This window comes from Silene latifolia, chromosome 5 (assembly GCF_048544455.1).
Source record: "Silene latifolia isolate original U9 population chromosome 5, ASM4854445v1, whole genome shotgun sequence".
Taxonomy (NCBI): Eukaryota; Viridiplantae; Streptophyta; class Magnoliopsida; order Caryophyllales; family Caryophyllaceae; genus Silene; species Silene latifolia.
This window is the reverse complement of record NC_133530.1, coordinates 29,323,456-29,339,210: the sequence shown is the minus strand read 5'-3', so window position 1 is coordinate 29,339,210 and position 15,755 is coordinate 29,323,456. Positions and strand designations below refer to the sequence as shown.

Genomic DNA, 15,755 nt, shown 5'->3' with positions numbered 1-15,755 from the left:
ACCATTTCTCAGATATTGAAAATACAGCTGATATTGTACACACTAAACTGATTATGCTGCAGAAAGAGTTGGTGAATAATCCAGGGGACATGAAACTAATGAGGCAAGAATATGAGGCTAATCAGGCCTCAAGAGTACTCCAAGAGGCTAAAATTGATTTTTTGAGGCAGAAAGCTAAAGCCCATTGGATCCAGAATGGAGATATGAACTCTTCCTATTTTCATGGAGTCATTAAGGCAAGAAGAAATAAGCATTTCATTGCTCAATTAAAAGATCATAATAATCAGCTATGCACAGATGAGAAGAGTATACAAAAGGCTTTCTTGGATTATTATGAAATGCTTTTGGGTTCCCAGGAAGAAGTTACAAAAGTTAATCATAAAGTGGTGCATGAAGGAAAGTTGTTTACTGATGCTCATGTTCAGGCTTTGTTGACTCCCATCACTAAAGAAGAAATAAAAGACATTATTTTCCATATTCCAAATGACAAAGCACCAGGTCCCAATGGTTTCTCAAGCAAATTTTTCAAAGACTCATGGGACATAGTGGGGGAAGATATAACTGCAGCTATCCTTGATTTTTTTGACACAGGTCAGATGCTAAAACAATTAAATGCAACAGTAGTTACTTTAATTCCAAAAGTAACCAGACCTAAATCTGTACTCCAGTATAGGCCCATAGCATGTTGTAATGTTATTTACAAATGCATCTCCAAGCTTATTTGCAACAGGCTAGCAAGAGTGTTACCTGAGATTATTGCTCCTAATCAAGGGGGTTTTATTCAGGGCAGAAGCATCATGGAAAATATTTTGATTTGTCAGGACTTGATAAAGCTTTACAATAGGAAGGCAGTGTCTCCTAGGTGCTTGCTAAAAATGGATCTTCAAAAAGCTTATGACACAATAGAATGGGTTTTTTTGCGACAACTCCTTAAAGCTATGAAATTTCCCAAGCAGTTCCGAGTCTGGATTGATCAATGCGTAACAACAGCCTCCTATTCCTTAAACCTAAATGGAGAGATTTTTGGTTTCTTCAAAGGTCAAAGGGGTCTGAGACAGGGAGACCCTCTATCTCCCCTGTTATTCACTATATGCATGGACTATTTATCCCGACTCCTAAAGTATACTACAGAGGATCCAAATTTCAGGTACCACCCTCTTTGTAAGCCTCTAAGACTCACTCATTTGATGTTTGCAGATGACCTACTCCTTTTCTGTAAAGGGGATGCCAAATCTATCACAATTTTGATAAGAACTTTTGCCACATTTTCTAAGTCTTCTGGGCTTAAAATGAGCAAAGGAAAATCCAATGCATATTTTAATGGGGTCAAAGACAGTGTAAAAACAGATATACTCCAGAGATCAGGTATGGTGGAGGGGAGACTCCCATTCAAATATTTAGGAGTCCCAATCAAGAGTACCAGATTGAATGCCCAAGACTGTAGGCCTTTAATTGACAAAAATTCTTACCAAAATCAGAAACTTGGGGACAAAAAAACTATCATATGCAGGTCGTTTGGTACTGATTAAGGCAGTGCTCAAAACTTTTCACAACTGCTGGGCCACTATGTTTATCCTCCCAAGTGGAGTAATCACTCAAATTGAAAGCATCTGCAGAAACTTCCTATGGGATGGGGGAGCAGAATATATGAGGTCCCCGCTTGTGGCATGGGAAAAGGTGTGCAAGCCCAAGAATGAAGGGGGTCTTGGACTTAAAAATGATGCAATCTGGAACAAAGCTGCTGTGGGTAAACTAGTATGGTGGATATCTTCCAAGGCTGACCATCTTTGGGTCAGGTGGGTCAATCAAATCTATATAAAAAATGAAGCTTGGCAAGGATATAGCCCTAAAACTGATGCTAGTTGGTATTGGAAAAAATTATGCAAGACAAAGAATATACTAGCAGAGCACTACAATCAACATCAATGGACATCACAAAAAGGTCAGGAATATACAGTCGCCAAAGGATATGAATGTCTTAGGGATAAAGGGAATACCGTGTCCTGGAATCATACAGTTTGGTCACAAATAACTATGCCTAAACATGCTTTCATCTCGTGGCTATATCATCACAAAGCCATGAATACAAATGCAAAACTTAAAAGGTTAGGATGCTGTGAAGAGGATACCTGTTACCTTTGTGGCAGGTCCAGTGAAACAATAGATCACCTTTTTTTTGATTGTGCTTATAGTAGACGGCTTGTGGACGGTTTTAGTAGATGGATTGGAGAAAGACTGCCTACTCAGGACATTTTGGGATGGAGTTTGAGTCTGCATGGATCAAAGCTTCGAAAAGACGTTATACGATCTGTTCTGAATGCATGCATCTATCAGGTTTGGCATCAGAGAAACTCCTGTAAATTTGAGGCGATGATTATGAGACCGAAGAGAGTGATTCAGTTGGTGATTAAGGAGTTAAGAACACGATTCGCTGGTCTTCGTCATCGATCATCAGATGGGGATGGGCGATGGATTAAGGCGATTGGTTTCCATTAAAGTTTTCGGGATCAAGGAGTTGCAGTTGGTAGATTGATGAAAAGGGGAAAGTAGAGGAGACGGCATCTGATTTTGATGGTATATTAGGTTTTGTTGTGGGTCGTCTTTTGTTTCGGTTTGTCTGATGAGGTTTTTGTATGGATTGCTAGTTGGGCTGAGCCTATTTCTGATCCAAAGCTGATGTACTGGTTAGCCGTTATTTTTTAATATATTTTTTACATTTTATCGAAAAAAAAAAGAGTGTTACACTTACTATTACAATTTTCGACTAAGACTAGGATAATATCATTATCTTGACTTATTGATTGCTTTATCTTGATAATGCTAAGCCATCGTTGAGAGTCCATTTGATTGCTTTAATTACTAATCATTTTCAACTAAAAGCAAACAATCAAATAACAAGGGACTTGACATCATCAATCAAATGTGTTCTAACAAACCCAATTGAGACATTGTCAAATAGACTTGAGGATGTAAATCATGGAGCTACCGGATCATAGGTTTTTAGTTCCCCAGAAAATGCGCCACTTATCGTAAATTCATATGGGCATGTCAATTACTGAATCATAACAGCTTAAGACTTCGAACTAAAGTCGCAAAATCATACTGCACACTCAGACTGCATTCATTCCATCTGAAATCGGTAAAGAAATAAGAACTGTTTGCACATCAGTTATTTTGTTTGCAGCTGCCGCCACTCGAGCCTGCCTTCTTTAACACCATTGCAAGTGATCCCACCTCCTCTCTTTAATCTCGACACTTTGTTATCCCTGACAAGGAAAAAACAACATAACAATAATTAATCAGCGAATGTTACTTCAATGGTAACGGTTTGACATAAGCATGTGTGTAAACGAAAGGCAAAAGCTTGTGATTACTTTAAGAATGGATTTAGTTTCACTTGGTTGTCGTTTAAACTGATATTCGCTAACTGGCTTGACAAAGACTCTGCAGGATCGAGTTTAGAAGGTGTTCGGCTACTCTTAATTAAGGCTGGTTTTGAAGCTTGCTTAAACTCTGCAGCTTCATCTGCGTTATAGAAACACCCTCTCATTTTAGCGTCACTCACAAGTTTCTGCCACACTGTTCCACTGCGCGCCAAAGTACTCCCGCTCCCAACTATCCAAAGACAGTACCTGCACAAATTCAGGAGAAAAAAATGATGTTTACTGAGAAGAATTTAGTTACGAGTGTCCATCGTGTAAAAATGTGAGAACATACCGTGCCCTGGTGAGAGCAACATTTGTTCTCTGATGATTTGAAAGAAAACCAACTGAACCATTTCCATTGCATCGAACTGTTGATATTATAATTATGTCCTCTTCACCTCCTTGAAACCCATCAACAGACCGAACATTGACAGTAAACCCATTTCCCTTACGTCCAGCATATTTCTTACCAAACGTTTCCTCCAAAAGACCTACTTGACCCTTATACGGTGATATAACTCCCACACTAATAGCCGTCTTGGTGTTACAATGATCTGCAATATTAGTTAAAACCCAATTAGCTAGTTTACGAGTTAACAAATATTGTGCAGCTAGACCTAATGGGGAAAAAACAGAGAACTTACAGCTATAGAGCTTTCCGATGATTTGATTAACTACTTCTGCTTCCGCTAGATTTCTTGGGCTATGTCCTTTGCTGAAATCTTCCATACCCGTCGATACATTAATGAAAGTGTAGGAGCTATACATGTTCCCTTTGAGAAATTTTCTAGTATAGCTTCTCAGCTTTACATTTGATGCATTTACTATACTGTTGGCGTAAAACTTCCGATTGGGGAATGAACTAATGGTTGGATGCATTCTGTACTGAATCTTCAAAAGATGTTTCTTTTTCCCTAAACTTGCTAGCCTTTGAAACAGACTCCGTCCAAAGTTAACATTTGCCGAAACCTAACAATGTCAAAATTCAGATCAAGAATTTCAGAGGATGCAACTATATAGAAAGGTGGAAATGGAATTAAAATTAAAATTAAAATTAACCTTGCTCTGAACCATGGCAGGGAGCTGTCGGTCATCCCCAATAAGAAGTGCGTTTCTGACACCGGGAATCTGTAATGGAATAGCCGACTCACATTCCTTGAGCTGTGCAGCTTCATCTATTACCACCATTTCGACAGGTGACTGCATTTTGATAGAGCCTGATGCAGTACAGAATATCAAACGAGCATTTCCCAAACAGAAATCCCTCAATGATCCTTCGATTTTGGGGCGTGGAAACCGATTAAGTAGTTCTTTCAGGATCGAATAAAGTTCAATCTTTTTTATCATCAGATCTGCAAATTGAAAGGATTCTTTTGACTTTTCAAGTGTCTCAAGTAAATTAATCAGCTGAATCATCTGCACGACGACATCTGAAGGGATGGCTAATGTTGGTAGATGGGTGTACAAATTCTTCGCGCAGAAAACTAACTTAAGTGATACAGACCGGAATTTTTTTAGCACAAATTCCTCGAATGTCATACAACTTTCTTTTTCCTGCTCTATTTGTTGACCTGTCAAAGATTCATTAATGATATCCTTCATTTTCTTCTTGTTCTTCTTCTTATTCTTCGTTTTCTTTGATGACTCCGGATTCACTGAATCTCCATCTGCTACAGTATCCTCAGTATCATCGTCATTACTTTTGTCCCCGCCCAAGTAAGTATTATACTGCTGTCTGGGATCCTCAAGTAAGCATATCATAGAATCTAAGTTATATTTCCAACCTGTCAAATGGCCGAGACATTTCTCGAGAATATTAATACGATACTGGAGAAACACATCAACAAGCTCTTCATGTTCATCTATCTTCATCCTTTTTTCATTTCCATACAAAACAATGTCTCCCAACCCGTAAGTATCATACTTCCTGACAGACCCTAGGAAGATGTTCACAAGCCTTTTAGCGACTTGTAGAACTGCTATGTTAGTTGGAGCACAAGTCAGTATCCTGCATTTCAGTTTAAGAAGCGCAAACAACAAAGACGCGACTGTCTTGGTCTTTCCTGTTCCTGGTGGACCCCAAATCAGTTTCACATTGTTTTTCTGGTGCGGGCATTTTGCCATACTAATGCTGCTTAGAACAGCATTCGTTTGAGATTTATCCAATCTAAATGACCGGATGATGTCTAACACAGTAGACTTCCTGACCTTACTGACTTCTTCAGAAATACAAACAGAACAGTCCTCATTGTCACCCTGCATCGTTGAAAGTGAAGAACACGTAACAGTTTGACTCACAGAAGGGTTATGCTGTAGCAAATTTTCAAGAAGACCCAAGTTAGGGGATTGCGGACAAGGGTGAAGTGCTTTCCATATTCTCTTATTGGTAGTCAAGTTCATCACAAACGTAGCAAACAGCCTCGTGTTTTTCTCCTTACTTAGTAGCTCTGAACGATTTAATTCCTCGGATGGTGTTATCAAAATGGAAGGTTCATCTTCACTAGCCAAGTCAACATAGGCAAATATAATGTTTTGACCAGGACGGATCAGATCACCAACGTTTCGAGGCCTGACATTGGAGAGAGCAAAAACATCACCGGACTCTGGATCATAATATCCACCGGGATTGTACAGGTCAGTAACGGGTTTGATCGTGATTTTATAGTGCAATTCTTTAGGGGCTTTATGACCCTTAGCTATCCAGATTGCCTTTATCTCGGATGCAGGAGATTCAGCTATTGATTCCAAGCCGGAACAGAAGTCGGCTCGTGTCTCTTCAATGAGGGGCAGCTTGAAAGAATTCAAGTATTCAGCTGTTGATGAGAATGTGTCTGGTATTCTAGTAACCTGCAGCATAGCATACAATTTATACTGATGCCATAACCACAAGGGTACTAAATATATGTTATTTTTGGTGTTGACCAGGAGTATCTCCTACCAACAGCTAAGGAGTATCCCTACCAACAGTTGGGATAATCTCCTTCAGGTAAAGTTTGGCTTTTTCATTCGCAAGAGTCAGGAATCGAACATGCGTAGTGTTAAGGCAATCTCCCATGTTGTAGTGTTGTATTTCACTCAAATGTGTGACAATTTTACCGGAGAGGTCTTGACCCGGTTGTTAAAATTGAGGTATCGTGGCAATAGGTCATGGTTGCGTCTCATTTGTCACCAAAAAATGTGATTGTGACAATTTGCAAAATAAGCTTTACTTCACCCGAATTTGTTTAAATTTTTTGCATAGAAGATGATAGAAAAAAATAACAAAATTAAAGAGATTAACAACGGAAAATATGAATAAGTGACGGAGGAAAAGGAAATGGGAAGTTGAGTTATCAATTTAAATTTAACTCCTAAGTAGAAAACTCAATTTTCGCATTTTCTAAAACCCTTTTTGCTATCCGAACAAGGGAAACTGCCGTTGCCGGCTTAATATTCGTTACTCCAAACAAAAGTAAACGTCGAAAAGAATACCTTGTTCTTGTAAAGGTTATTGTTAAGAATGTCATTGGGTGACCACGAAAACACCAAATTCAACAACCCGTCTTCATTCGTCTTCTTCTTCTTCTCTCCCACAATTACATGCTCCATCTTGTTATTCTTCATCATCATACTATACATTATAGCAAATCAGGAAAACCAACTCTCAAAAGATCTACTGATAACAAATTATGTACCCACAATTATCTTTTCCTATTTTTGTGTTTTTTGAAACTCTTTTAACTGCCAAAGTATATATGAATAAAGATACTACTATTCCAATGACAAGGAAATTGTACTAGTTTAAGTGCATTTGGAGACTTAATAGACCAGTTTATATTAAAAAGGAGGAGACTAAAACATCATTCGTCAATGAAAAGTCTACCAATTTGCTTTGTTTTATGAAAAGTCGACGTACTTGAATCACATCGATTGTCATCGACTTAGGCCGTTTTTTAAGTACGGATTCATGGAATTCACATGCAACTAATTTGAATTGAATTAATGGAATGTATGGATTTATGGAATATATTACGAACGAGTATTATATGTATATACTGTTAACCGTGTATATAGGTCTTACTATATTTACGAGTATCTTTTTTTATTTTCCTTATTTGTAGGATTTACTTTAGCATTGAAATATGCAATTTTGGGGTGTTGGGTAAATAGTACTTCCTCCATTCAACTCCACTCTACCACTTTACTTTTTTCACGTTTGCCAACACGTGTTTTACACGCTAAATATCATTACCTACATAGTTTCAAAAATTATAAAAATTAGATATTTTTAATATACTCGTAAAAACGAACCAAACAAGATCTCACATGAATATATTTTTACTTATGTATTGAGAGAAAATCCATTTATGAATAGTGTACAAAATGGAATATGGTAGAGTGGAGTTGAATGGAGGAAGTATATATATTGGTCGAGTTCTAACATAAGGAGTTTAAAATGTTTGACCAATCAACAATTTAGACCTGGTAAACAGGTCAATTGGGTCGGGTCAGTTTGGGTCTCTCATTGATTTCGGTTACTTCGGGTCGGGTCGGATCATTTCAGGTTTCGGGTCTGTTTTGGATTTGTTGGTCTGGTCTGTTTCTAGTCAACTTGGCCGGATTATTTCGGGTCAGGTCATTTATGGGTCAATGAATAAGAGAGAAAAAATTATTTTAAGTCTTTTTAGTTCAATTAGAGGTATGTTTTGTCGGGTCATTTTCGGGTTAGGTGGTTTCGGAATGGGTCAGTTATGGGTCAAGAAAGCCCGAGCCAAGTTTGGCTCAGGTCGGGTCAAATCGTGTTTCGGGTCACATTCGAGTGATGTAGTTCGGGCCAATTTCGGGTCCCGCGTTAGCCTTTTTTGGTTCAGGTCAATTGGGTCGAGTTGCTCTTGCAATGTCTAATCAACATGTTAATTTTAGGCCCGATTTAGTAAATAGCATATTTGGGCTCAATATACTCCTTACCCTAACATATTTTTTTAGCATATTCTAAAATAGGAAATAGAAAATTTAATTTAACACTATTTTGCAAAGAAAACTAACAATCTAGCTAATTACCAAACACTCTAAATAATTCTACTAATTATAATATGTTGGTCAAACCTTATAACAAAATATGTCATTTATAATCTGCACTTACAATTTGCAGACCTGACAAATAGGTCATTCGGGTCGGGGTCACTTTAGATCGAGTCATTTGGGGGCACAATTTATCGGTTCACTTTTGGGTCGGGTCGATCTAGGTCATTTCGGGTCATATTTTTGCCTTAATTAAGTCATTTCAGGTCAGTTTGGGTCATTTTCGGGTCGGGACTATCGAGTCATTTTCGGGTTTCAGGTAGCCTTATTGGGCCGGGTCAGTTTTGCCAAGTCTAAATCTGCTTATGCTGAAACTAATCCGCTGATTACCAAACAAGATCAATAACTTATTCGCTTTATTACTATTTTTTTTCGACACTTTGGTTGTGGGGAAGGTCTTGGATCTGCTTATGGAGGATGGTCCTCGCTTTGGCCTTCATTTAATGTTGATAAGACCGAGGTTTTTTGGCCTACATAAGACCCCTGGAGTCGGTTACCTGGTGTCCCCCCCTCCTTTATTGTTAGGCCTTCGCATGGTGTCATAGTTCTGGATGGTCCTATCAGTACGTGCCCTATTTTCGGCAGCGACCTTGTGGCGAAGAGAGTGACTAGGACCATAGAGCTTATGGATTCTGTTGCGAGGATTGATGGCCCACAGTGCGAGTTGCTTCTGCTTCGGGCTTGTACGGGTATTTCTAAACTTTACTTTACTTTGCGCACTTGTTCCTCACGTGTCTTTGGGCCGGCCCAACTTTCTTTTGATGCGGCACTTCGTTCTAGCTTGGAACATATTGTCACTGCGTTAGGGCCCGGTTTTGGGGATTGGTAGTAGCAGTTTGCCACCGTCCCTTTTCATTTTGGTGGCTCGGGGTGTATGTTGTCGGGGATGTCCTTCATTATGCTTTTTTGGCGTCCCATTTGCAGTCTGCTGACTTGCAGGCTAAGCTCCTACGTCCTTCTAGTATCATTGTTGTTGGACCTACTTTTAATGATGCTTTTCGCGTTTTTAGTGAGACCACGTGTACACTTGACAAATCGGGTCAACGGGTTGGGTTCGGGTAATTTCGGGTTTCTCAAATTTTTGGGTTAGTTCGAGTCGGATCATTTCGGATTTACGGGTCTGTTTCGGGTTTGTTGGTCGGGTCTGTTTCGGGTCACGAAGGTCCGGTCATTTTCGAGTCAATGATTAAGAGAGAAAAAGGCATTTCAAGTCTTTTGGGGTCAACTAAAGTTATGTTTTATCGGGTCATTTTCGGGTTGAGTAGTTTCGGGTCGGGTCATTTACGGGTCTCTAAAAGCTCATGTCATTTTTGGGTCGGGTCGGTCAATTCATGTGTCACTCGGGTGCGGCAATTAGGGTCTATTTCGGGTCTCGGGCCAGCCTTTTCGGGTCGGGTCAATCTAGTCGGATTGACTTTGCCAGGTCTAAGACAAGTTCTAATCTTTTACGTGACCCTACTGAAGTGGCTGCCCTAAACTTATGAAGAAATTGAGAGATATATATTTCGCGAAGGTTGCTGCTACATCGGACTCTGTTTTATCTTTGACCCCGCGGCAGGTGGCATTATGGAAGTCTCAGCAGGGTGCTCACTCCTCTTATTGGTTGCGTGCAGTTCCTATTTTAGGGTTGGGGCAGACTATGAATGGAAGGACCTGTAATAGTGTGCTTAGTTATCGATTGGGTGTTCTGTTTTTCACGGTGTCTAGGCGTTGTCCTGCTTGTTCTCGGGTCTTTGATGGTGATGTCTATGGCGATGATATCGTGTCCTGCGCTGGTACTGTGGGTATTAAGCATCGACATAACCTTGTTCTCGACACATTGTTGGATATCTGCTACATGATAAGTCCATTTTATATAGAGTTGAACTCCCTATTTTAGTTTGGTTTTATAGTATTATTACACTTGTATTAGTGTATTTGTTAGCTAATCTCGTGTTCCAGGCGTTTTGCGTGTATTCGTTATATTTTGTAGGAATTGGAGCTTTTGTAGTTTTTTTCCCATCAAAGTAGCAAGCATAAGAGTTCACGATGCTAAAAAAAGATTAAGCATGACATCGGAATTCGGAAGGGAATTTTGGTAATTTCCAAGCCCGAGTAAGAAGTATGAAGCTTGGGTTGATATGCAAAATGATCTTACAAAATAAAAGCCCATAGTGAAGTCCAAGAGTCAAGCTTGGAGATGCTCTTAGGATGCCAAATGATGCTCTTACACTACACCAAATCTGGCAATCAATAAGGAGCGTATCACAACGGTTTAATGCATTTAATAATGACACTTAGATTACCGTTTTCCAAATATTGGCGGAAACCTAGACCGCGCTAATAGGAATTACGGTTTCCCTCGAAAACTGTTGTTATTATAATTTGACAACGGCTGATTAACAAACCGTTGTCAAAAACTTTTAACGGTTTCCAAAAACTCGTTATAGAATCACTCATATCAACGATTGTTAGAAAACCGTTATCAGTTTAAGATATCGGCATTTCAAAAACCATTACTAAATTAACACCAGCAACAGTTTTTGTTACCCGTTGTTATGTTATTGCTATGGATTATTTGTAACCGTTATTATTGTCTATTATGAGATAACGGTGTTTCAATTCAACCGTTGTCAGTATTTGATTAGATTTTTCAATTTGATTATTGCATTCAAAACTGAACTTTAATAAATATTCAATTTGATCAATAATATTCAATTTGACCAAAGTAATTCTATAAATATGTCTTCATAATGTTTTAGGTCAAATTCTAAATTATCAAACATTTACTCTCTAATTTCTTTCTAAATATCTCTCTAAAAAAATATGGCTGGTGAGCTACAATCACGTTCTCGTTACGCACAGCCTTTTACATGCATTCTCCATAATCTTCCGGTTCATTATGGTGTGAATGGAAAGGGTTTACACCCTAATTTTGGGTGGTTGACGCAAATGCTTCATAACTCCGGTTTCACCACGGTTAAAAAAGGGTTCCCTGTGTCTACAAACAAGCAAGGTTTTGTAGGCTTCGCTTTTATCGTGTTTGACGAAGCCAACTGCCATGATAGTTTTCGTCAGGCAAGAAAATTAGGGCCTAGATTTGCGGGGGAAGATGCGGGGAAAGAAGACTTCTATTCGGATGATAAACAACAAGGCCCTTATCTATGGGTTGCGACTCATCTTGATCATCATCTGCTGAAATATTGCAGGAAGCATCGCATTCTTGCCACCGTGCCTATGTCATGGGAGAGAGAGGCCATTCCACCTGCGCTTCCCGGTGATAATGAAGGGCCGATCTACGACTTGCTCTATACCGAAATTCATAATGAGTATCCTAATACTTCATCAAATTCTAATAATTAAGTCTTTAATTATTATCTGGCATTGTAAGTTGTATTTGGATTATGGTGGTGGTTTGAATTAAAGTTTAATTATTTATGTTTTTTGTTACGTTTTTTGTTACCCCATCCTCTGGAATTCAGAGACAATATCACCACAAAAATATCAAATTTTTACTATAATGACTTAGGTTTTTAGGAGTACATTAAAATATCAAGCTAAAGAAAAAAAATCGCGTAAAACAAGCGTTGACAAACGTAAAAAGGCAAATGTGTAGTCTGGAGTTGAATGGAGGGACTATGTTTTTTGTTACCTCATCCTCTGGAATTCAGAGACAATATCACCATATATGTCTCTTTCACCTTCAGCCCAATCCACACAGTCGTTTTACCATTGCAACGGCACTATCCCCTACTCGGCAATGCGACCTTGGCGGTGCAGAATCGGAAGTAGTAGGAGACGGTCAGATTCATTCGCAACCCATAAATATGGGCATACCCGCTCTTCATCCTGATCAAACAAGAGTCTTGAAGAGTCATTGTTATAGAATGTCAGCTCAAGTTTGCGAGCCTGACGAAAGCATTCCCGCTCCTCACCCCCGCCAAACTCGATGAGGGCACACTGCCCGAAGCCATGATGCGCATCATTGTCCGGGTAGATAGTTTGAACCAAATTCAATCCGGCTAACCGAATCAAACCTATTAACCAGTCAAGGCTATACGAGAGTATAGCCTTTCCATGCCCGTCCTCTGTGTACAGGAGATTGTGAATGATGCACGTAAAGGGTTTAGCGTACCTAAATCTACTTGGGGGTCCTACAAGAGGTTCATATGATGCTTCATCATCATCATCAGCGGATGAATAATATGAACCACTGTAAGTTGATGAACTTGACGACATAATCGATGTGGAAAATTAATCGAGGACTTAACAAATTAAGAATTGGAAAGTGCAAACGGTACAAGTTAAGATTGTGAAAATTATAATTCTACTTATAATGAGTTTGGGTTATATTGGAAACGGTATAATAAGATACTAAGAATTGGAACCGGTATAATAATAAGATAAGAATTGGAAACTTAACAAGTTAAGAATTGGAAAGTGGAAACGGTAAAAGCTAAATAAGAATCGGTCCAATTACTTAACAAGAAACACAACGGTTATCAAAAAACCGTTGTCCAATTAGTAAAAACACAACGGTCCAATTACTTAATAAGACTAATGCATGACTTGTAATTTTTACTTTGTCTGATTCAAAGTTGCAGTATTGCGTATTTGACCATATGTATAACATAAAATGATAACGGTTCTTTGTTAAGCCGTTATCATATTTCACATATCAATAACGGTTGGACAGTATCCGTTTTAAAAAAAATTGTTTGATTATCTGTGATTTTCTAGTGTTTGTGATTTGACTAATGTATGCCCTGTAATTTTTACTTTTTCTGATTCAAAGATGCAGTATTGATTCTTTAACCGTATAACACAAAAAGATAACGAATCTTTGTTAAGCCGTTATCATATTTCATATATCAACAACGGTTTTTTGTAAATCTGTTGTCATATTACACCAATAAACAATGGTTTTTCTTATAACCGTTTTAAATACAGATCCAAAACTGAAAAGTTTGTGGTTTTACCAATGCATGCCCTATTATTATTGGTTATTTTACCATTTTTCACTTCATGCATGCATGCACAATTAATATAAGTTTGAATGCAGCGTATGGATGAAATTAATCTAATTAATTATAGCTTTATTATACTATAAATAGCATCACATTTGGAGTAATAATAAGAATCACTTTATTATTACTAACCTTTCTACTTTACTTTTTTAATAATCTACATATACATACATATAATAATTAAAAGAATGTCGTCGTCTTCATCATCTGCAGTCGCACCTTTTCAGCAATCGGTAACCCGCTATATCAACCCGATTACGTGCATAATTCACAATCTCCCAGTCATACGCGATTCTGCTGGAAAGCGAGCTTCTAAGTCTCTTAACCCATTGAGGGACGTCCTCATTGAGAATGAGTTTTCAAATGTTAGGGCAATCCACCCGGCTTGGATTTTTCGTCGTGAGTTTCTTGGATATGCTCTGATCGTGTTTCGAGGGGATGGTCTTGGCGATTTTCGCCAAGCAAAACAACTCGCTGCAAGGTATGCATCACGTGACAAACAAAGGGGCAAAAGTGACTATTATGACGGCGACCCTAAGGATCGTTATGTACACGCTGGGCCTTACTTATGGGTTGCCACCGCTGAGGACGCTCATCCGATGAGAAAGTTCATACCGCATGCTTTTATTAATGTACCGAAATCATGGGAAGACGAAGAAGTGCCTCATTTTGATCACCGTCGTGATGTCGATGTAGTAAGCTTGATTTATAATCAAGTTTATCCTCAGTACCCATCTCCTCGTCAAACTCCTGTTAGAGTGTTTGATTGATTAATTTACTAATTAGTTAGCTGTTTGTTTTGTGGTTCTTATTTTTTTATTGCGTTTCTTTTTTTTCCCTTGTACTGTTTTTTTTTCGCCATTGTATAATATGCTCGTTTTAATATATGTTCGTTTTAATATATAGTTCTACTCTTTATTACATGCATCTTGAATATAAACACCTCTAAAAATGACAACGGTAGTGCATAAAAACCGTGTTAGATCATAAACACCTCTAAAAGTAAATGGAAATTCGATGATATTAATAAGATAATTACAACGGTTCTTATAAGAACCGTGTTAAATTATGCAATTGCTGAATAACATTATTTTAAATAACCTTCTTTATTTCATTATTTCTTCATTTCTCTCTCTTTCTCTCTCTCTCTCTCTCTCTCTCTCTCTCTCTCTCTCTCTCTCTCTCTCTCTCTCTCTCTCTCTCTCTCTCTCTCTTATTACTCAAATTATGTCAAGTGGTAGCTCTTATTCTTCCTCTATTTCAACAGGGACATGTAATTGATCAGTTCCGGCAGCATTGAGAACTTCTTGGACTTTGCAAAATCCGGGAAGAAAGTTTCTTACTTGCAAATTTTATAATCTCGAGACTAAAATGCGTGGATGCAATTACTTCAAGTGGGTTGATGAACCAATGACTGAGTGGTAGAGGAAGGTTATAAACAGGTTAGTGAATGAGAAAAAGAGCATGGATATCGAGATTACTCAAGTGAGAAGTATACTATATCAATTTGAAGAAACGAAGCGGGAAAATGACAGTGAAATATTGAAGGCAAAAGAAGAATGCAAGAAGTTAACCATGGATATCGTAGAACTCAAAAATAATGAGGCATGACTTAAGTTAATTGTGAAATTTCTTCTTCTAATTGTTATTTACGTAGTTTATTATGTATGGTGGTAGTTTGTACTCTTTATGTGTAAACTTGTAATCCTTTAAATTAATGGAAATATAAGCAAGATTTTCTAAGAAACATATTGTAATTAGTTGGCATATACCAAATGATGCTTTATTTCTTGGCGGTAAAATCAAACACAATGAAATATAAAATAAAACGGTTATGCCCAAACCGTTGTTAAGGACGATATCTGATTATAATCGTTCTCGGCCGTTGTTATGTATATAAAAATGATGCTTTATTTCTTGGCGGAAAATCAAACAACATGAAAATATTACAGACAACGGTTATTTCTGACCCGTTGTAGATAGTACGAATCAATTACGGTTTCAAACAAAATCGTAGTATGTTTGGAAATAAAATATAACGGTTTTTCTTATACCGTGCTTATTACTTTCCAATAAACAAGGTCTTGCAAGAAGTGTTGTATTATTCACACATATATACTCTGAGCTTCCCTTCCCCCACATAATATTCTCAAACATTGAGCTTCCCCTATACCACCAGCCTACCCATCGCCGTCGCAGTCATCGTCATCGTCGCCATTGTCGCCGCCAGATCAATCCGGATTCTCCTCTTTAAAGAAGTAAT

General features: G+C 38.2%; 2 protein-coding genes across 2 annotated transcripts; one reads left to right on the top strand and one right to left on the bottom strand.

The window, feature by feature from the left end:
* Window positions 1–1,647: 1,647 nt before the first annotated feature.
* On the top strand, window positions 1,648–2,496 carry LOC141655150 (uncharacterized). Its single transcript, XM_074462242.1, has one exon. It carries the CDS (start codon window positions 1,648–1,650, stop codon window positions 2,494–2,496), a length of 849 nt encoding a protein of 282 aa, XP_074318343.1.
* A 421-nt stretch (window positions 2,497–2,917) lies between these two features.
* Window positions 2,918–7,376, bottom strand: LOC141656040 (helicase sen1-like). The gene is made up of 6 exons (XM_074462994.1): window positions 6,897–7,376; window positions 4,485–6,272; window positions 4,070–4,394; window positions 3,718–3,979; window positions 3,375–3,632; window positions 2,918–3,266 (listed from the first exon to the last, which is right to left on the bottom strand). Exons 1-6 carry the CDS (start codon window positions 7,041–7,043, stop codon window positions 3,170–3,172), a joined length of 2,877 nt encoding a protein of 958 aa, XP_074319095.1. The 5' UTR covers window positions 7,044–7,376; the 3' UTR covers window positions 2,918–3,169.
* Between the last annotated feature and the right edge of the window lie 8,379 nt (window positions 7,377–15,755).

Excerpts from the sequence above, each read along its gene's own strand:
- LOC141655150 (XM_074462242.1), top strand. The coding sequence starts at position 1,648 with ATGAGGTCCCCGCTTGTGGCATGGGAAAAGGTGTGCAAGCCCAAGAAT.
- LOC141656040 (XM_074462994.1), bottom strand. The coding sequence starts at position 7,043 with ATGTATAGTATGATGATGAAGAATAACAAGATGGAGCATGTAATTGTG. Across the intron at positions 4,395-4,484 it reads CTGCCATGGTTCAGAGCAAG|GTTTCGGCAAATGTTAACTT; the intron begins GTTAATTTTAAT and ends TGACATTGTTAG. Across the intron at positions 3,633-3,717 it reads GTTGCTCTCACCAGGGCACG|GTACTGTCTTTGGATAGTTG; the intron begins GTATGTTCTCAC and ends GAATTTGTGCAG.